This window comes from Crocodylus siamensis, chromosome 3 (genome assembly GCF_052110815.1).
Source record: "Crocodylus siamensis isolate JL-2025a chromosome 3, ASM5211081v1, whole genome shotgun sequence".
In the NCBI taxonomy this organism is placed as follows: domain Eukaryota; kingdom Metazoa; phylum Chordata; order Crocodylia; family Crocodylidae; genus Crocodylus; species Crocodylus siamensis.
This window is the reverse complement of record NC_143397.1, coordinates 53816825-53840092: the sequence shown is the minus strand read 5'-3', so window position 1 is coordinate 53840092 and position 23268 is coordinate 53816825. Positions and strand designations below refer to the sequence as shown.

At 40.0% G+C, this 23268-nt stretch overlaps 1 protein-coding gene across 7 annotated transcripts in view; it reads right to left on the bottom strand.

The window, feature by feature from the left end:
* Window positions 1–23268, bottom strand: part of PAM (peptidylglycine alpha-amidating monooxygenase) — a 269026-nt gene that overhangs the window by 139933 nt on the left and 105825 nt on the right. For all 7 annotated transcript variants that reach the window (XM_090038336.1, XM_090038338.1, XM_090038341.1 and 4 more), the window contains exons 2-3: window positions 20140–20649; window positions 18781–18901 (exon numbers count right to left, since the gene is read on the bottom strand). In XM_090038336.1, coding sequence (XP_089894462.1) covers window positions 18781–18901; window positions 20140–20231 — 213 coding nt within the window. In that variant the 5' untranslated portion in view covers window positions 20232–20649. The remainder of the gene's footprint in view (window positions 1–18780; window positions 18902–20139; window positions 20650–23268) is intronic.

The window sequence follows — 23268 nt, the reverse complement described above, 5'->3', positions numbered from 1 at the left end:
CCAGCCCACAGCTGGAAAAAGTTGCCAACTACTGGAAGAAAGGAGGTCTAGCTCTTTATCGCAGTTTTTACTTCAAAGGTCTCTCCAATCAGGGAAAGCTTATGAGTGATCCCATGAGGTTGACTGGAAAAGCAGTCCTCTTTGAAATAAATGCTGCACTAATTATAGCTGGAGCTCTTCTGCAATCCCATTCAGCTCTTTGCTGTGATGGTTTATAACACATAGGTGGTTTACAACCCTAATCTTGATGAGAGCTACGAATCCTAACCAGTGAACTAATTACTTACCAGAAAAATAGGACGGAAGACATCACAGTGTGAACCACCTTAGCCTAGCTTCTCTAAGTATTTTTGGAGACATGGAACAAACGAACGAACAAACAACACATAAAAATATGCTTGTAAAAGATTAATACAGCTAAGGATCAAACATAAAAATATGCTTGTAAAAAGACTATAATACAGCAATGTTACTTTGCTTAATACAGCCATGATTGTTGACTATTCATAAAGTTAGCTTTCATGTACTTTTATGGCCTGTTAACTTCTCCTTACATATTCAGATAATTCTTCTCTAGCGAGTAATTATAATTTAACCTTGAGAGGCTTCATCACTAATATCTAATAATTTCTCACCATTTTATCCACTGTTGAGCCCTGGAATATCAGGGACTGAATGTTCTTATCACTCTGTGTTTTGCTGGTAGTGCAAAACAAAAGAAAACAAAATGGTATTGTTTAAAAATTCTACATACTTGATATTTACTTTTATGGAGTTTGTCATTTTTTAGGAACATAATGAATCAAATAGCTTCCCTATTACAAATTTAGAAAACCTTATCTACTATATACCACAACCAAAACTGAATAAATGGGATGATGAAGAGCAATTATACTACAAAGACCTCAAAAAGTATAATATTTTAGTCTGCAAGCTAAAAGTTAAACACCTTAAACAGTTATTTGAGCTATTTGAGTACACAGAGATGACCTATTTACAGTACTACAAAAGTAATACAGAAAGTGTCTGGGATATCCACATTAGGCAAATAAATAAAATCCCACACCAAACTTGTACAATCCCATCTTCTTCTACTTGTCTTTTACCTCTTGAATAGTATTGATGAGGTACAGCTTATGTCTCTGTTGGGAGCAGCATCTTTACACCAATGGATGAGGGCAACAGTGCTGAACTCTGCACTGTCTCCTCTCTGAGGAGACCATTTTGTTCAGCCTCTGTTGTACTAGGTTAATTCAAAATAATTAATATTCAAATTGGCATTAAACTAGCTGGGTTTCCTTGTTGGCTGCCATATTTATCTTATATTAATCAGCCTTTCAGCTGCTTTGAAGGGTTTATAAAGACACTTTAGAATGACAGGAAACATAAAAAGAACAGGACAACTTGAGATGAATATTTGGAGGCCAAAATTTAAGTTGCTTCCACTGTTAGCTAACAGATGTCCATATAAAAATATAAAAATAACATACTTCCAGGTATAGTTGTGTCCATACCTGACAGTAGCCTGAAAAATAAAAGTCCATTTATGACATAATTGTCTAGAAGCAGCCTCAGACAATAGTAAACCATAATGGCACTAAATTTCCTAGATAAACTAGGCAAGTATCACAGACTGTATATTCACTTACAAATTAAAAACAAAAAACAACTCCCCCTCCAAATCCCACCCCCAAAAAAATCTAACTTAGCACTGCTACCACATTCCTTGCAATTCCACAACATTAATAATGCAACTTATGTTGCATTAGAGCATATGCAATTTCATCAGCAATTTTTATAACTATTTTAGTATATTCCTAGTGTGCTGTCTGAAGTACCTACATACTTGATTTCTGGACAACTAAATATGAGAAAAAATATCAGTAAAATAGATCTCCTACAGTACACACTGAAGTACCTATGAGATAACAGGTTTTTAACTAGCCCACATTGTGATAGGGAAGACTGGAAAATTTACTCTAGTCTTATTTGCTGATTTATTTCAGGCTTAGCATGCCCACTGTGTCACATATAACTTTCTATGTCAGAAGTGAGTTAAAACACTAACAGAGAGAATGTTAGTACACCATATTTTTCTCACAAAGCACACCCATATCAGGTCTGGGGCCGGGCAAAAGGTCTGAGACCATATGCACAGTTTGGCTGTGGACTGACCCCACGCACTGGTCTGTCCAAAGACTATGAGAAACAGGGATCCCCAGGGGTTTGGCGATTTAGTGGTAGAGGGGGTAGTGGCAGCACTGATTGCTGTGGTTCCCAGAACTACTCCGAGAGCCATGGCAATCAACATTCCCACCGCTACCAAATCTCTAAACCTATGGGGATCCTTATTTCTCATATACATTGTGCACTCCAATTTCCCCCAACTGGTTCAAGAGAAAATCGTGAACATTTCATGTGAGAAAATAAGGCATTTATAGAAGTGTTTAGCAAGGTACTATTAAAATTAAATCATTCTCATCAGAGGCTGTATTAACCAAAAGGTGACAGGTCAAGTATATAGTACCTCTTGACCTAGTGAACCTGCGATGAAACTTCATTCTTCTTCTCATAAACCTTCCTTCGTTCTGACCATGAAGCTGCCAGAATGCAATCAGAAGCTATAATTCTTCAGTAATTGTACCATAAATTTATTATAAATGACTTGGCTATGGTTCTACCTGCTTCCTACAAGGAATTAGCTATTAAGGCCAAGAACATCTTATTTTCCTTTGTCTAAATAATGGTAAAGAATTAAAACAGGGCACAGTTGCCAGAACATGACATTCAAAGGCATTTTGCGCATGTGCCTCGGGGCAGACATCAGGGAAGAGGCCAAGGCTGCACTACTACAACAAGCATCAGGCCTCTCACGTCCCTCCCGCCTCTGCCCCAGCAGGCCAAAATCTTACAAGATGAGGTTGTGGGTGTTTTTGGCACTCTGCCCAAAAACCCTGCTGATTCCTGATGGTGCCCCTAATCTGTTTTCTGAATATTTTTATTACTTTTCTAACATGTAGGCATTAACAGGATTTCTGTTTGTAGTCTAGAATTTGGACAGGATGACCATACTATTACTTGTTTCTGACTCTTGGTTCACACTGATTCCAATTCTGACTCTGGGTATTCTCCGACTCCAGCTCTGAACCACAGCACACCCTGACTTTGCTCTTGCTCCTCATTCTGGTTCTAGCTCCTGGCATACCCTGACTTCAGCACTGGATTCTGACTCCCAAACCTTGACTCGGCCTATGATTTGCAACCTGCCACTGGATTTCCCTGTTTCTGGTAACTTAGTCACTGATTCCTGACCCTCTGACTTGGTCTGTGGTTTGACTCCTGCCTGTCTGCAGTGGTCTAATCACTGCTTATGAACCAGTCTTTACATGTAGCAAGAAACCAAATATCGTGAGTTCAGCTGCTTGTTACAAGTATTTGGACAAAGCCATAAAAACCTCTTTCCCAGACTGGTACAGCAGCCCCACGTAGCTTAGGCCTAGCTCCTAACACCACTGTAACTATATTAATATTGCCAAGTCATCCATGATAGGCAAAGTTCCAAGGGATTCAAGAAGGGCTAACATAACGCCCATCTTTAAAAAAGGGCAAAGAAAAGGGTATGGGGAAATTACAGACCAGTCAAGTCTGATTTAAATATAAGGACATTTACCAGAGTCAAAGAAAAATAGTCAGAAGGAAGAAAGGGAGATCACAGCCAAAACATGTTTGTTAACAATTTGTATTTCAAATTACTTTCTTTGTTTTACAGGGAACTAGAGCTGTGAGAAACATCATCATTTTGTTTCCACTTCAGTTGTTTCGCAGGAATAGTGTTTCATTTTGAGTTTCATTTCATTTTGAAGCACTGTTCTGTTTCATTTCGTTGAAACTGTTTTGCTATTTCAGTACTGTTTCGATGTTTCACCCATAGAGTATAATGGGGAAGCACGAAACTGCCTAGAACTTGATTACTGTTTGGTAGATTTGGATGAAACCAGCAGGCATGGTAGCCCCTGCTGAGGCCATGAAGCCTGCCAGTTTTCAAGACAATAGGTGCAGGGGTTTCTGGAAAACTGCATCTCAAGCTGCTGACAAGCAAAACTTGTGACGTGTGACTTTGTGTGTGTGTTAAGGCGCACCCTCACTGGCACTGGGGCCTCTATACAACACAGTAGTGTGCCCCAATGAGGTCTTCTCCTCTCCTACTACCTCAGTCCAGTCAACCACTTTAAATAACAACAAGTAATAACTTAGTAAGCAGCACAGTAGCACTAACTGCATCTCAGGCAATCAAACTGTTACAGAGCTTTTCTTTCCTTTCCTGCAGGAGCTTCTTCTCCAGCAGCTGCCAGAGAACTCTCCCTGCCAGCCCCAGCCCCAGCCCTGGGACTTAGACGTGCGCAGGGACCAGTGTCCTTCTGCTCAGCTGACCTGAGACAGGTGCTAGGGGTGTTGATCTAAGGGAGGGGCGGGCAATTATTTTGAGCGGAGGGCCACTTACCCAGTTTTGGTACGCTGTCAAGTGCTGCATAGGTAGCCCCACCCCTTGACAGATGCCCCACCCCTTGACAGGTGCCCCACCCCCTGGTCACTATCTTGGGACTAATGTCCCCAATGTTTTGGGACCAATGTCCCAGGGACAGCACCAGTGAGGCCCAAAGCATGGGCTGTGAGCATCTGCAGAGTGGGGCACCAGGCATGGGTGGGGAGGGGCCGCTTCCCCCCCCCCCCCACACTCCTTCCCTGCCTGGGGTCGCCCTCACCTGAGGTTTCTGCACCAGGGCAGCCACGTGCTCCCAGCCCAGAAACCCCGGCTGGGCCCCACTGTTGTTGGAACCCGCTGGGCTTCCCCTGGGTCCTACTGCCCTTGGTTCCTGTCATTTTTTACAGGAATCAAGGGCAGAGAAATATTAATTTTCCAAATGTTTTAAAGGCCCCATGAGCCAGACAGAATGGCCTTGTGGGTCGGATCCAGCCCACGGGCCGTATTTTGCCCACCCCTGGTCTAAGGAAATGGTACTAGCAGACAAGGTCCATTGTGTCAATGTGGTATCTTTTAGTAAACGAACTGAATAGTTAAGAGATCATAGCAAGCTTTTGGGTTGAAAAACCCAGGGGGTGAGGTACAGGCTGGGGTGGAAAGGGGAAGGGGATGTAGCAGCACAGGTAAAAGTGGAGAGGTACCTGGGGAGTCACGATGTCTGATAGGTTGTAGTGTGTCAGAATTCCAATGTCTATATTGAGTCCATGAGTTTCTGTACCTAAGAGGCTGATGAAGTTCAGTTCATAGGCTTCTCTGTGAAAAATGGTTTGTAAATTCCCTTTGAGGATCAGGCCTTAGAGACTGGAGACAGGTGGTGTTCTATTCCTGTCTTTGACAGATTTTTGGTGTGCATTCATTCCGGTGTGCAGTTGTTCCTTCCATCCAGGAACAGCACACAGACCAAGTGCAGGTGCTTCCTCAGCCTCACAAAGGGGTTTTCAGCCTGAAAACTGGCACCCCAGGCAGCTAAGCTGAGCTCACCTGGAGCCTCACAACTCCACTGCAACCAGCAAGCCTCAGGCCTGTAAAAAAACATGATGTGTCCAGGCTTTCCCCAGCCAGGAGAGAGTGTGAGTGAGTGAGTGTGTGAGTATGTGTGCGAGTGGTGGCTGGAGGTTATGGTGCTTTCTCCCCCGCTTTCAACAGATAGATCCTCAGTCCTGGCATTTCCTGGGGCTGCCACACAGCCAGCAGTCCCACCAGGCCTCCTGACCTGGGCAGAGTGCAGTTTTAGTGGTCATGCTTGGGATCTCTTCCTTCCCCATAGCCCCAGACTATACCTCCAAGTTTGTCCTGGCACAGAAGCTCAGCAGGGACATGTTCTTCCCCTGCTGGCTGGTGAATGCACTGAGTGCCACCTCCAGCTCTGAGAGCGGGGCATTAAATGGTTTTTAAAAAGGAAATAGGTGCGGACAGAATGAGGAGTGTGGCATTCATTCCATCTGCACCTGGAACTTGGGGAACCGCAGCAGCATGAGGTTCACCGTGTGGAACACCAGCTGCCCCACCAAACCAGGATCCAAGCAGGTGCGGTGGGGTGTCACCACATCACATCACCAGCAATTCTGAACACTCTCTCACCTGGAACACTAGTCGGTGGACAGGACAGGTGTTCCTGGGCAACTGTGGCCAGATCCAGCCACATCTGGCTGCTGCTCGCCCAGTAGGCCAAGGGGTCACAGTTCAGTGGCTCCACGTCCTCAGTGAGATAGGCAGCCACCAAGGCCTGAGCACTATGTGGTTGATGGTGGGGTCTGGTGCCTCTGGACTCCACCATGGAAGCCATGCCATTGGCCCACAATGGCAGCACCTGTGGTGGAGGAGGAGATTGGCTGGTGGATAGCATGCTGGCATGGGACAGTGGATCCCCCCCTTCCAAGTCCCCCTGACTCCACTGTTCTGCCTCTCTGACTCTCTTTACCAGCATCTCCATCCACTGATTCAGGCCTTGGCGGCTGTATATGCTGCCCTTCGCCCTTGGGTCACACATGGCGGCTAGCATGTGGACCGTACTGGACCGCAAGGGGTCAAGCCATTTCCTGATGCCCTCCTTCAGCCACCTCACCAGTGCCCGCACATCTGGTGACAGTGGCTTGCCCCAGCCAGAAACACTGATCCCCTGGAAACTTTCCATGTGGCTCTGAAATTTTCTCACTACAGGCATCACCTGGCTAAAGAGGGCATTGTTAGCACTGAGGGTCTCGGTAGCCTCAAGGAAGGGCTTGAGGATCATCAAGATCTGGGAGATGGTATCGCACTCAGCTCTGTTCAGGGGGCTGCTGATCTCAATCTCCCTGAGCAAGGCCGTTTCATGGATGGCCTTCTGTTACTCTACTAGCCTCTTGAGCATCAGGTATGTGGAGTTCTACTGAGTCTCCACATCCTGCATGATTTTGTGCTGCAGGATGTTCAACTCTGTTTATCCTGCAGCATCTTGCCCCCCTTGATGCTCCGGTGGAAGTAACCTGACACCTTCCTGCATTAGGAAGTGAGCTTGATTGTGGTACTGGCACTGTCATTGGCAGCCCTGTCCCCCTGCAAGGCATCCCTGACACTGAAGTGGAACTTGTGTGCCACATAGAGGATGCCAACAAAGTTGCATCACAGACCACCTTGACCATATTGGCCCCATTGTCAGTGACCATGAACCCACGGGTGAGCTCACCCTGCCCAACAAGCCTCCCCTGCACCAAGCAGTTCAGGGCCCCCATGATCTCTGTTGCTGTGTGGGACGCATCCATCACCTCGGCTTGAAGGAGAGCCCACTGATGGCCACACCAGTGCCCTGTTGAGGAGAGGTATGCATGATCTCCACCCTGGCTGCTCCAGCTGTCTGAGGTGAAGTGTAAGGCCACCTGTGGACCTTCCTTGCACAGCTCCTTGCTCAAGTACTCCCTGCATGCCTCATATAGGAAGGGCACTACTGTCCTGCTGAAGGTGGTATGTGTGGGCACTTGGTATGACGGGGCCATGAGTGCCATAAGCTGCCTGAATCCTGGCTGCTCAACTAAGGAGAAGGGCTGGCCATCCACAGCAAGCATCTCCCCAGTGCTCTGGGTGATCTCGCTCACCCTTGCAATGTGACCCCTCTTTCTGTCTCCCTTTCCCTCAGTCTTCCAGGGTGTCAGCAACAGGAGGCGCCGACTCAGTTGAGACTCTTGCCTCCACACCCTATACCTCAGCCTCTTCTGAAGTGCCTTCTGGGGAAGGAGACCTGGCTCAGATGATTTCCCCTCCTTCCCCAGAATTTCCCTTGCTATGGCACTGAGATCTATATCGACCTTCAGCTCTTCCTCTGGCACAGAAAGGCTCAGCCTGGGAAGTGAAATGGGGGTGGACAAGACTGTCATGCTGGTGCTGCTGCTTGTTGTCATGGTGGTTGGGGAGGTGTTATGGCTGGTGCTCTTGGAGGGGATGTAAACTCAGGCACAGGCAGTGGCACTAGCACTGCTCCTCTCTGCCTGTATAACTAGTGGAAGCCTCATGCCTGCTTGCTGTAGCAGAGGCTGCGTCCCAGTTTGGGGTGGGGGGGGTGGGAGGGGGAGGACTTACAGCTCTCCCTCTACCCCCTCTTCCACCCATCCCTGAAGGCTTGCCAGCTGCCTTTCCAGCACACTTCATGGTGTTTTTCATAGCATCTTGTCTTTACCTAGGTGTGGTGGAAAATCTGTCTCTTCTGTAATGTTATCTATCTGATGCACATAATATATGTAGATATTAAGATAATTGCATGTACATGTATTTATGTAATGTATGTATTTATGTAATAAATAAAATATATAAATGTATGCATGTGTTTTCCTATATAAATTCTATATCAGAATATGCAATATGATTATGCTGTGCTTCCCTGCACAGTGAATGAAATGCACACTGTGAGAGAAAGCACAGATTTGAAAAGAATCAAAACAAACAAAAACAAGAAGAGGATTGTGGGGGAGGAATACATTGAAAGGAATCAATTAATATAATAATAAAATAATAGGGTGTAAGAAAAAAGGAAAAGGTATTGCTGAATCCCACTTGCCAGTTAGCAAGCAGGAAATGAATAGTAGCCTTTCCTGTCTGAAGTTGCTGGGCTGCTGGAAGGCAGCTCAGTAACTGACCCAAAGGCAGAAAGCAGCCCAGTTCAAACAATGTTGCTTTTGATGCTGTTTTTCCATCCCTCCCCCAGAGCACTGGGATTGGAAGGGACCTCAGAGAAGGATCACTGGCAATATCAGAGCAGCCCTTCCTGCCTCTTTCCCCCTCCCTGTCCTTACTTTGTTTCCCTGCAGGCAAGCCCAGCTTCAGCTTTGAAACTCGAAATGTTTAGAAACTTCCAAAATGTTTCAACTGTTCCTCATTTTGTTTCGAGGCTGTTTCGAAGCCCTTTGTTTTTGATGTCGCTGTTTCAAGCTCACAATGAGTCAAAACAGCGTCAAAATGAAACAGCTGGAGAAATTTTGCACAGCCTTAGTAACTAGCTTGGAGGATGAGGGGAATGCTGTGGTCATAAAAGTACAAATTTCAGTCAAAAAGTAACACTTCTTGATTTTCATCCCCTAAGCAAGCCAGGAACATGGAAGATAGTTGACTTCTTGCCTAATGGAAACACAGTGAACTTAGAGGTTTAATGTCAAGAATCTGAAGAAATTGAAACATTGGATGCAAAGATCTTGACAGATGTGCCTGAAGTACTGCTTCTGAACAACAAACAACTCTCATTCACACACCATCCTGTGAACCAGAGGCAATTTCACTGTTTGGATGGACTGTGCTACCTAATCTTTTGTACACCGTAGCAGAGGAAAGACAGATTATGAGGGCAACATTTTCAGGATAACATCATAGCAAAGTGATGTGTAACAAGGACTAAGATTTTTATAATATCAAGATATACACTCTTGTTCACCAGTGGAAAAACACCTCTGATGGACAAAAGACTGTATGTTAGCACAGTTATACTCGTGTTATGTGCAATTTATTATTTTCAGTAATAATCGGGTGAGTGGAAGAAAAAAAACCTGGAAGTATTGCTTTCAGACTGAACTTTGTAGCTAGATGTAGCAAGACTTGACACAGTCCCACATGACATACACACAAGTAAATTAGAGAAACATAAGCTAGAAAGAGCTATTTTTTTAAGATACAAAACTGTTTAAATAATTGGAAGCAAAGAGTAATTATAAATGGATCAACATCTGAATATCAGGAGGTCTTAAGTGAGGTCTGAAGTGGTCTGTGCTGTGTCTGGTACAGTTTAAACATTTTGTTAATGAGTTGTATGCATAAAATCAAGTCTGTATAAAATACAACTGGAAGAGGTTGTACGCTGTAATTTAAAGTATGGGATATTTAATTAGTGAATATTTTTTAAATTATTGATCTATATTGACTCACACTGGCCAATTTAACATGATATTCCAGATAGTACAGCATAAGAAAGGGTGTTATTTTGAGATGAGGGTTATCTTCGACATGCATTTTGGGACTCTTGTAGATTCCACTCTTATTTGTTCATTGTTTGAATAGTCTAATCAACTTTATTATTCGCTATGATTTATTTTTCTCTGAGGGTTTGTTTTGTTTCTTGGGTTGCTTTCATCATTTGTGCTTTATGCCAGGGGTGATTAACCTGAAGCATAAGTGCCACAAGTGGCACAGGTATAGCTTTTGCATGTGGCCCAACAGATCAGGAAGTGGATGGGCAGTACAAAGCAGCAGACAGGGCAAGAAGCAGAAAGCAGAGCAAGGGATTAGGCAGGGAGCACAGAACAGGGAGCAAAAAGCAGAGCAGCCAATTAAACAGATGAAAAGCATCAAAGTGGCATTCAGGGAGGGTGCAAGGTTAAATTATGGCATGCCTGCCAAAAAGGTTGGCCCCCCATTACGCCACCAAGGCAGAAACAGAAATGTTTCCATTGGAGCCAAGTTGGCACAAGTCCAGTAAGATACCAGTAGTGTAAATACTCAATTAAAAATTAAAGGAGAAAAAATATATACTGACAGACCTGAACTTCAAAAGAATTTTCATAATTTAGAGATCTGGGCAATAGGAAAAATTCAGCCAAGACAAATGCAAGATGCTACATCTAGAGAAGAAAGAGCAAATGCAATTTTGGGCTCTGTGACCAGAACCTACTAAAGTGACAATACCAAGCTACTCAGTACTGGTTAGGCCTCAGCTAGAAATGTACAAATTTCTAAGTACTACATTTACAAAAGGACAAGGAGAAACTACAGAAGATCTAGAGAGAAATGACTAAGATGATAAAGCCAAGGGATGAAAGATTGAGAAAACTAGGCATGTTTTTTCTAGAGAAAAGGAGATTAAAGAACTACTCAACTTTTCAGAAATTTGAAAGGCTGTTACAAGTAAAACTACTCGTCCTTACAAGAGAAGGCAGCACTTAAAGCTGTGGGTATAAATTACCGCAAAACAGATTTAGATTTTGTTCAGTTTCTACTGGTCTCTTGACAGAAGATAAAAGCATGCAGACTTTCATGCTTTCTCTCCCAAACAAAAATGACCACTCCAGGAGAAAAATAATCTGGTAACAACCAGGGTTAAATCATGCCCAGGAGAGTTTATCCTGGAAAGTGAACATCTGCATACCTTCCCCCTCCTGAGGACCAGGAAGAATGGAACTACTCCTCCATCTCCCCCGGGTCAGCCTAGAGGAGTGCAAAGAGAAGGGGCTATTTTTCCTGCAAGGGAGAAGAACCAGGAGGGTACCCATCACAAGAAAATGCTTCCATCCTGCCAACTGGCAGGATTTGAGGAGCATAGGCATTCTCCTTGGGCTGTCTTTTCAGCAGTTGCCAACTGCCACTGGACAGCCTGCCCCCTTCTCAGCAGGGTAGAGGACAGGCTGTCAATTAATGGGCTTTGCAAGGAGGGGATGTGGGGGGAGAGGATGTTTCCATGAAGTGGCCAGATATACATCAGTCTGCAATGCAGGTAAATAACATAAGATGATGTTTAAGGTCTCTTCCAACATAATAATTCTAATGACAGGTAGGAGTAACATCTGTATAGTCCAGTTCTGGGGCTATTTTTCTACCAAAAGAAATTTCTTCCAATAGAAATGAACATCTGTATGCAGACTTATATTAGACTGGGGGGAGATGGGGAGAAGGGGAAGGAGGGAAACTTCCTAACTGTAAGGACAGTGAAAAAGGTTGTCTCAGGAATGTATGGAATCTCCTTCCTTACTAGAGGTTTCCAAGAAGTGGCTGGATATACATGAGTCTGGAATGCAGGTAAATAACATAAGATGACTTTTAAGGTCTGTCCCAACATAAATTATTCTAATGGCAGGCTGCAAAAGCCATCTCTGTATCTCAGTTAACTCAAGTATACTACTAACCGGGATAATATGTTGAGATCCCTCCTTCAAACATGATATTGTAAAAAATTCATTACTTTCTAAGTATCATGGAATACAGTGAAGAAAGTGCTACTTATTACCAGCTCCAGTTCACAGGCTACTACATTTTATAACCACAAACTTGAATTCACCCTGCTGTATTCTTGCCCACTTCATCAGTTCACTTAAATAATTCACAAAAACTGATGGCTTTAATGATTTTCAAAAAGTCATTTCTCTTTACCCATCCTCCAAACTGCCAGTGGTTGATACTTATCTATCTCCCAGTTAATGGAAATACTGCTATTAATGAACAAAATAGCCTCAAAACTGCAAATGTCAATTACCCTGCAATTTTTTGTCATCATTTCATATTAGATTACATACAACATTACTGTGGATGTTCACAACAGTAAACAGCTATTGGCTTGCCAAAGCTTGCAGTTAGCGTACAAAACAAATGTGTTCATTTCTGTCTGCCTGTTTACAAACTCTTATGCAAACGGCCCTCAACTTGCCTGACAGTGTTGTTTTTCAGCTTTCATATACATGTTTTTTATTGATCCCCTATCCCTCCTGCTTGTGTATTGTTCCTTTAAAAACAAAACTAAACAGGACAAAAACCAACAAAGCAAAGCCAAACCAAAAATAATCCAATTATCTACTTTTGTTCATTCTCTCTTTAAAGAAAATCCATGCTGACTTATGATTAAACTTGTTTTCAATGAGGTCATCTTTGTGCAGTGCTCCCACTTTTGTAATTGTGCAGAATAAGGAATGGACAAAGAATGGCATACTAAAATTATTCTCTTTCTCCCAGTGAAATCCCACTGTGGGGAGAATTTGGGACAATCATCATCTGAGAGTATTTGCATAGTTAGTAATAAATACTACAGATGATCTAAACACTATGGAGTTAGTTTTTACTTTTATGAGAGGAGGTATACCTCAAAGTCACCCATGAAAATCTCTATCAAATTGATAGGGAAAATATATCACTTCAGATTTATTAGCCTAGCTAGGAAACTATTCTGTTTCATTTGTTTCCAGATTTATATTGCCTGAATTTATACTTCAGTGACCCTGTTCATGAAGACTGCAAAGAAGGAGGGTCAGGAACCAAATGGCTGGGACTCAGAGGTAGGTGTCAGCCCGGTCTTTGCTCAGGAAGCTACACCTGTACTGGTGCCAGGGGGTAATCAGAGCCATCATACAAGGAGAGAAGTCTTAAGCAAGCAGCTTAGGGTTTCTCCTGGTCGAAAACAGACATACCTCTACTTTTTCTTTTACCAATACACAATAAAAGACAGAAGCTCAGAGACCTCTATGGCTGTGAAACCTACTCGAACAATATTTAATCTACTGAAAAATGGCAAATTAGGAGTCTGTAACCCACAATTTTGCCATGAGAAAGAAAAAAAAAATGGAGATTTTGACTTGAAAAATTCTTGTCGAGACTTCCAATAAAAGAATACAGTTTGACATTTAAACTACGGAGTTTTCATGCACAGGAGTAAATTAATGAAAAGTTAAAGCTACCATGCAAAAGCTAATGTCATAATTCTAAAGTCTGTCTAAGAAAATAACAGTTTAGGTAGGTCCTTTTGTGCATCATGTGAAGCAGTCAGGTCATTAAGTCACAGTAGTAGAAACTGAAAGATGGCATAGTTTTCTGAAGCGGTCAATGGTAATCCCACTTCTGCAGTCAGAGCCAAATAAAGGAGGAAACTCAGACAACATGTCCCTAAACTGACAAATTCAACATAATAACCTACACCACAGCTAAATGCTTGGATGCAGAAGTCTAAATGCTTAGTTCTTTCAGAAACAGTAATCTGTTCTACTCAAGGGGTGAGGGAGCAGAGAATAGTTACTTGATCAAAAGCTTTTTGAAAAAGACATAAAGAAATCAAAGATACTTCAGTGCAGAATTCTTGCTATCACCTGAAATTCTGCTTCCACTCAACTGATTATTTTTTTCAACCTGCCATATTGATGTGGATGTCAGGTGCCTTAATGTAAGGGATACTTTGCTTTCCCAAACATAAGATACTTGCAAAAAAAATCTCCAGCTATCTCATCTCCCCTCCAGTTCCTAAATCACTAATTCTAATTCACATCTGAATCCGAGAACCATCCTTTAAGTTATACATATATTCACATACTATACACACATTTCTGACCTCCTTGGACATTTCCATAGACCTAGTAAATAAATAAACGCTACCAAAAAATCTGTCACCAGAAAAACTAATAAAGCAGTAGTTTGATATCTGATACCTTGCCATGAAAGATCTGAATTGTCTTTGACCAACTGCATTGCAAACACTATTCAGGTAGCATTTCAAAATGTCATTGATGAGATTTCATAATTTGAGGCAAATATCCACAGTTTCCCTTTTCTAAACAGTGAGGAAGCATTTGTAGGATTATGTAAGAAACCCTCTTACAAAGAGCTCAAACGTCCCACTTCTGCTGTTATGCTGAACGCTGCAACTCTCAAGTGGTATGACATTAGAGGCTGCCAGGCATTTTTTAATTTGACATCACTTCTGATAAGCAAATGAGTAAAAGTGAATCACTCTCAAACTCTTCCTATACAAGCCTGATTTTGACAGTTTCTCAACCTCAGCTCCTTCATAAAGTATGGATTCTGGCTTTAACTTCTTCTGCATGCAACAGAGAGAAAAAATACTCACGAAGAGAAAAGCAACAGATGGGGAAGGCTTGAAGTCAGGTTAATTCCTGAACACATTTCTATGTATTCTTTTTAAAGAGAAAAAAACCCTCCAACCTTTCAATACATCATCTCTTCAGCACCTTTTTCAGTTACTCTAATTACTAGTGCTTCTAAGGACTCTGAGCAATAGTGGAAAGACAGTGTTGCTTATTATTAGCCTAAGGATTTGAACAACAACTCATCAGTGGCTGACAGACTTTAAAATTATCAGTATTCTAGCAAAATTCTTGCTGCTTGTGAGTTATTGCCAACTCATAATGAGACCCAGCCCTGGTAGAAGTCCTAAAGCTCAAAATACAGAGCCATGTGTTTTTGTAAAGGCAAATATAATCATACATTTAGGAACAACAGAAGTAGGCCATATTTATAGCATGAAGGGCTGTACCTTAGACAGCATTTATTGTGAAAAAAACCCGTCAGAAACAAAGTACACAATCAATCGAATACAAATTGCTGTTGATATTATTGACAAGGATATTAATTTTATCTTTGGATTAAAAAAATAGGGATACATCATATATAAACAGGCATTTCTATATTAAGAGGGATTTAGACAGCCTTAGCAAAATCATCATTTTGGTGTCAAAAGACACTGGTAATTTGGAAAAGGTTTAGATAAAGATCACTAAAATAATTTAAGGTCTGGAAACATGCTTTATAGTGAAAGACTTGAGAAGCTCATGGAAGAGAAGGGCAAATGGCAACTTGAATACAGTCTATCACTACTAACACAAGAAAAAATCATAATGTAGTCTGATAGCTGATAGCTGAATCCAGAAAAAATTATAAATGGGAAATAAAGAGAGAATCTTTTTTTGAAAAATAAAAGACAGTGGGGTAAATAACCACTGAACCTGCTTGGCAGGGATGCAATAAGTCAGTAATTCTGTACCAGGGTGCTGTGATCATTTCAAGGTTGCCTCAGGGCGCCACAGTGTTAGAACTGTTAGGTTTGCAAACATGGTTCACAAAACAGACCCAGAGATTTCACATTGAAATCCACAGTTGTGGGATTCCCGAGTTCTTTGCAAGAGAAACATTGCTTTATTATTTTTCTGGAGTAAAAAAAAAAAAAAATAGTAACAACTAGGAGCTAGCACTTTCCCAGGGGTGCCTCAAGTCTAAACAGGTTGAGAACTACTGTGACAGATTCTTCACTATAGTCTTCTGCTGAAGATTAGCTGTCCTAAATTATATGCTTTAGTTTGTTCACAAATTACTAGGATAATGCAAGGCTATATCCAATGTAGATCAGTCAGGGGATCATAATGTTCCTTTCTGTTACTATAATTAAGAATATTTGATTTAAATCTCTACTGCTCAGTAGATTTGAGTGAGTAACATGCACAATTTTTGAATTTCATATATAATTATAAAAAAGTCGATTATAAGATACAGTACTCCATAGGTAACATATAATTGTCCATTTTTCTTTTATTTCTTTCTTTTTTTTTTTTTTAAAGGAGGAGACAAATAATCATTATGATAGAAATGGAAATACTTAAGATGTTTAATCAATAGAAAACCAACTTTGTCTTGCTTGTGCTGATTTTGTTAGCTTCTGAAATCAGTTTAGTCTCCCATAATCAATATGGCAGCCTTAATTCTTTGTTTAGCTATATTCCTGAATGCTTTTACTCCTGTACCATTACTTTTCTATCCTTAATGAAGAACACGAAGCTAGGAAAAGAAAATGCTGCCTTCAAAGGGATAAATATCACTCAGACTAAGAATCTGATTATTAGAATTGCAAAACTTACCAATTGGTTTGTAACAAAATTATAGCATAAAACAATACAGCAGATTTTTTTTCCAGAGAAAAATCGAGGCTTAGAAATAAATAGTATTTACCCATATGCCATGTTGACATGTTTCCATGGGTACTAAGCTTGCTTTCCAGAATTTTAGGGTTTTTTACTACAAATTTAAATCTCTGGCTGTTAAGCATTAGAGAATAAAAGCCTCAAGAATGTACCCCAAAGGTAACTAAACTAGCTATACATTTTCAAAAGTCATAACTCTAAAAGGTGAAACCATACAATTCTGTTCATGAAGGGTTACCTCAGATTGTCAGTGATAAGCTCAGAATTTTGAGTTAGCTATTTTATTCCTTATAAATGAAAGAGGTGGTAAGAAATAAGACGGCTATACTACTTACTGTAAGTAATGACTCATTTTAACATTACAAGTTAAAGAAGTTTAAAATCTAACCCACTTTGTTTCCTTCCAATCAAGTAACAGCCAAGCAACAACCCAAACTACTCAGCTGGATCCTATTTGGTAACATGAAATGAGCCTAATCTGCAGGTGAAACTTGGAAAAGCAATACATACCTCTTTTACCCCTATTCTGACCCCTAGGAAAAACTATAACAATGTCCTTACATACCCACTGAGATGGATGACTTTAATAGAAAGTTTGGCACCAGACGCACATTCGTTGAAAACACAAGTCAACAGCTACTGGGCCAGAGCCAAAGTCTCCTCTCCTCCAAGAGGCAAAAGAGAGTGAGATAATAAGAGTGATTACATGTCTCTCTCCTCCACAGGCACAATGGAAGTTTTTTTTCTCCCATTTATTCTTCCATATAGCAGCAGCTGAGCACACTTGAGTTAGATCTCCTGGTCATCCCATCACAACTTGAGAAGATGCGAAATGAGTTTTTTTCAGTTACAGGTCAAGGCTTACCAATGCCACTACAATCAAGGCCAACTTTCCTTCATCATTTGGGTTTTTGAGGTTTCTTCCTCTCTCCTTCCATTAAAGTATACTTACACTATAGGTTATTGCTTATTTTTGCACGCCTGCTCACAAATCGCTAAGGGGGGTTGACTAACTTTTATATTTGAGCTATATTTTTAATATATGCCTAAAAGTTCCTAGACATGACTTCTCCATTGGTGTTCTTGTGAAATTTTAGATCAAAAGCATGAAGAGAACTACCTCTTCAGAGCTAATCATGTTTATACTCTCAACTAATGGCCCTTGTGCTTATATAACAGACATGCGGAAGTCTATATGAGCAGCTTGAAGAATGCCATGGATTTCTTTGTCCTTCTAAAAGAAAGAATTTAAAATATTTTTATGCAGTCACAGAGGCCCCAGCAACAATTTTATTCTGTTTTGCAATCATTAACGTGATGCTGCTGACTCCAAATTATATGTTCCAAAGGGGTGCTCCCCGATAACTGAAAGCCTTACATTTCTTCAGTATTTCTGAAAGTGCTATCTGCAACAATGAGTCATCATCTACTGCAGCACAACATCCTGTTCTTTTCATGCTTCTGCAGCCCTTTAAAAAGAGAAGTACTATCTTTTAATGGCACACATAATTCCCTGCACTGCCTGGCTGCAAAAAATAATTAATCATTGTTTATCATGCTTAATGAAACTACCTGTAAACATGACAGCAGAGATTTTCATTATTTTATATGAACCTTAAAAATAAGTTACCCTTTTCTAAATTTATCATTTGATTGTAGTATTATTATTTCCTGCAGTGTTATCATCCTGGCCAGCAAACAGTAAGCAATTCATACTGAAAAGAATATATCTTTTCAGGTAGTTCACTGTCATTTCCTTATTTCTAGCATCAGAAATGTTACATCAAATATACGTTTGTAAGCTGTATTCTACTTCCTTCCCATCCAGCTGCCAGTTTCTCCAACAATAACAAATTTACAGATTAGATCCTGTCACTGTCACTGCATCCACCAAGGCAGCACCCCACCTCTAATGCCAATGGGTATATCTTCATATCAATTATAGGAATGTATAATGCATGCCTTAGTAGCACTGCTGGAGGTTTCTTAAAAAAAATCATTTGCCTCACTTTAATGCATCCTCCATTGCCATGAATCTTACTCTATTGATGCGTCAAACTCTTCAACAATTCAGTTTATAGAAGATAATATAGTCTGAATTAATTTACGCAAATGACAAAATGTTCTCTCGTTTAAAAGTTCTCTCTTTTATTTAGTATTATAGACTCTTCCCCAAGGAATCTGTATTTCTCTGAATATAAATACAGCCGTAACGTTTAGCCTGTTGCTTTTGAAAAAGTTACCGATTCTGTAAGTAAAGTTCATTTCCTCAGCTTTTACAATACAATGGACCGGTACAATAAAATGCTGTATTCCTCTCACCTGCTTTGGAGTCACCCCAGGCATGCGAATGTCCAATGCAAAATCTGTCCGACCAAGAGGAATCACTGGCCTGTTGTTTCCAAGGCATTCATTAGAAAGAGACCTGGTGGTATCTTTATACCTGTAAAAGAAGGAAAAGATTGTTTCAATACCCTGATTAGAAGTGATTTAAAAGTTAAAAAAAATACAAAAAAAAAAACAACTCAGATTTACAGAATCTGATTTTCAGAAGACCTAAGGAAGCTTGACACCTAATTCCCACTGACTTTCAATCTAATTTGGTCACCAAGTTCTCTATATTGACTCACTGAATTTTTTGGAGACATTCACATGGATAACTTTAAAAGACTGAACCATGTAAATAAACATACCATAAAAATCAACCATTATATACATGGGTAAAAAATGTAAGGTAAATGCATATATGGACATATTTTCTCACCATGCCAAAACATATCACATACTGCTGCTATTCATTTTGGATAAATAACTGTACATAGTTCTAAAATTGAGTTAAAGTTTGACCAAAATAAAATTTCAGTTTTTCCCTACCCTTCACATTTGGAGGATTTCAATTCTAGAAGTGCAATGGTTAAGTTACAACTGGTTGCTTATCTACCTATAATATCTTCCAAGCCAGCAAACAACAGTAGGTTACAACTTGGTATGTAGGCATCAGTGTGGTCTATAATGAGTGCTTCATACAATTGATAAAAGGCAAATATTTAACTAACTGCTAAGCAAAACCATAAGGCAAAAACATCTGAAATGTGATGCAAACTGACTGATTATTTAACTTGGTAATCATGGAGTATGCACTGTGTATACAGTGCTGTGTTTTTGAGCTCTCTCAGTTTATTTCCACCCACCCCTCTTCCACATACACACTACCCCCAAAGTTCACTTACTTAACTTGGTATTCAAGACTTAAATAAAAACAGATTCCTGATTTTAAACCAGCTGATTCATTTCACCAAAGACACCATTTCAGCCAGCATGCTTAGTACTGGAGCAGGTACAATATATTTATTTGTTCACTGTAGTCTCAAAAACACCTATGGTTATATGCAAATCTCAATACATAGTTTTATCCATTTGTTATGTGGATGATCCATATTTTAAAACACCACTGTAATAGTACAATAGGTTTCCTGTCTTCCAAGACTCTGGTATAGCAAATGTAATTTCAAGAACTGCAGACAATTTCAGTTCAAAAGTTAGCTACAAAGCAAAACAATCTATTTTGTCAATAAATAATTTTAGGTAGTAGATAGTTTTTAGAACTTGCACTATTCAAAGTGGTTGCATCACTACAAAGCATGCACTGAAAACACCAAAGATATTTTCTGCATAACCCACCTCTTAAAGACAGAAAGTGGGCTTCTGTAACCCAAACAGCTGTTTTGAAACACAAGGAACAGTATTAGCAGGTTGTTAACGAGGCCAGCCATGTCCACCCTGCTGTTTCTGGCCCGATTAAGGGAGCAGAAAAAGGGCAGTGCGGCTCTATCGGCTGTGATCCTGACAATTAGGCAGCAGCAGCAGTATCAATTCACTACTTCATTATTGTGTGCTCTGCAGGCTTCCTACAGCTTTTGACAGACCATCTGTCTTGGAAGGTGATGCACTGTAAATCAGGAAGGTGGATGATGCTATGTTGTCTTTATTAGCTGCAAAAATCAGTTGAGAAATCTTCCTTTGCAGATAGGTGACACTGTACTTTTTTGTCCAGTTAAGGAGCTGAAGCGAAGTGGTACTCCTGATGCTTTTCTCTTGCTGTACTGCTAAGCCTGCAGGTTACTTATCAATCCACAGTGACAGAGGCTCCAAGTGGCATCACAGAAACCAGCGTCAGTCATCCTTTAGAACCTGTAAAAATAGAAGCAGATAAAGAATGACTAACACATTACAGCATTAGTCCTCAGCAAATCCCTGCTGAGGCTTTTTAATACATTAGTACTTCCATAAGCTTTAGCCCAACCCAATGAAGAATGCACCAAGTCTTGTTGATCTCTTGCTCCCTGACACATACCAATACAGAAGAAATTAAAAATCTGACATTTTTTAGGTTGAGCAAGTTAGTCAAAAGCAAGATGCCAAGTAGCATGTGAAAAGATAAATACGTACTTAGAACCAGCAACTTATCAAGAAAAAAATACAAGAAAAGCATATTATATTTTATATACCTATGTACACACACAGTTTTGTAATCTGATAAACATGCTAGCAGAAAAAGAACTAATGACAACCATTAAGGGTTATAAATAAAAATGTTTTATTATATTGAAGAATATCTGCAGCTATTGAAAATTTAGAAAATCAAAACGCTTCATATCGCAACAAAATCTTTAACACAGCAGAATGGTACCCTATTCATTCCATATATTATTGAAAAATGAAATAATATCCATTTTAATTTAAGTTTTTTTTATGTACTGCATGTATCAAGTAGCTGAGAAAGGACAAAGGGTTTAGTGAAAAGTTACTTTAGGAACATTAATAGGTGTGTGATAACAAAATGTAATGCAGGCAGATAAACCAGGCTTACAAAAATTAAATTAATATTTGGATATTTTGTATGTTAGTGCAATATTGGCTAGTATTATTTACTCCTTGTTTTAATAACTTTAGGTGATGAGGTTCTTATCTTTCTTTTTTATTTGACTAATTTTTAACAAGATTAGGACATGTCACGATGAAATAATGGGCAATAATGCCGCTGCTTGCTAGGTTGTTTTCTCCCACAAACATTCTGGGGTGGGAGGGAGGTGTTCTATAATGAATTTTTCACTCCTAGAAGGCAAAAATCCCATCTTAAATACAGTACAAAGGGTTTTAAAGTATGATTCACAGCTTTCAATAAAACAAATGTGAAAGAATAAACTATTCATCAGTCACAAGAGAGACGAATCAGATACTAGTTAAGAAGACTCATAAAACAAAGTACAGAACTGAAGACCAAAATAAAGAATATAAATGCCAAACAAGAGTTCTGAAATTAAACATTCAATTTAAATCACTGTTAAATGGTTTCCATGCCAATGTGATCCAGATAACATGAAGTGAATAGACATCTAAATGAAACGAGTGCTCAAATGGACACTAAAAGCCACTCTGGCGACTTGCCAGTTGCTTGATGGTTACACCCGATTTGCATTCAATTTTTTATACAAAATATCAAAATACAGAATCTTTTCATTTCATGACAAGGTAATGGGCATCACCCATGACTTTCTCCTTATGAAGAGGGGGATAACATTTTCTACCCTGAATTTTGTGATGCAAGCCATCTTTAATGGTAAACCGAAGGCATGCAAAAGTAAAACATAGGGACCTCTAGTACTAAAATTAGCAACATCCATCAAAATAAGACATGTGAGAGCCATACCTCAGACAAAGATTAAACCCATCAAGAGAATGCGGAGAATGCCATAAACTGAAATTTGAAGTGTACAGTTATGCATTAATAACTGCAAAGCATCTCCACAGTCTAACTTACTGAGAATTCTAGTATAACATGTAAATCAGACATTCTTTAAAAAGCATTTGTGCCTATGTGCTTCAACTTAAATTCAAAGTTTAATAAGGTATCTTTTATGAAAAACAATTATAGCATTTTGTCCTCTTCTCAGAGTGAGGCTATAACCCCCCTCCCCGAAACAAAAAACACTCCCCCCCCCCAACAAAATTAAAAAAACCCCATGGTTTCCCAGGGAGTTATTAATGAAGCTTTTATGTGCTGCTATAATATGACACATGATATTTTAAATAGAATTTCTTCAAATACACTACATTTTCTTTGTATCATTAACTGCAAAAGTCAGAGGCAAAATATACCTAAGTAACGATTTACATACCCATACCTCCATAACTACCCATTGTCCAAATATTTGGGTCCCTACTACAAAGAAAAAAAACAACCCAGGTACAACAGGCAGAGCAAGAAAACCCAGTTTGTCCCAGACTTATTGGTGGTATCAAATTTGATAAATATTAGTATAAATGTTTTGATTTTTCTTTAAATACAAGAATGAACAACCTCAATCTTTAAAAAAGTTATTAGTTATTAAATACATCTTTTCCCTTATAAAACCACCTTTTCAGCTAATAATTCTGGCATTTGTTTTAATTGACAAAGAGAAAAAGTCTCTTAAGGATTGACATTCACTTTCAAGAGCTGAATACCCCATTGGTCCAAGATAAGAACCTTGAAAGACACAGAGACAAGTGTGGAATAAGTTCCAGTTGAGGCTAAATTGTCCTGCTATAGTTATGTTTACTGTGAATAAGAGTGGGTCACTAGCATATATCATCTGTTCTACAGTAAATCCCTACCCTCCATTAAGTCCCTGATTGTTTGTCCATATGTATACAGAATTTCACAGTGTTAGAAATTATTCCCCCAAAATCAGATAATCTAAACTCTGACAAACTATTTTCAGTAACAAGTATCTCTGGAAATTGTTATCTTTAAAAACAAACCAACCA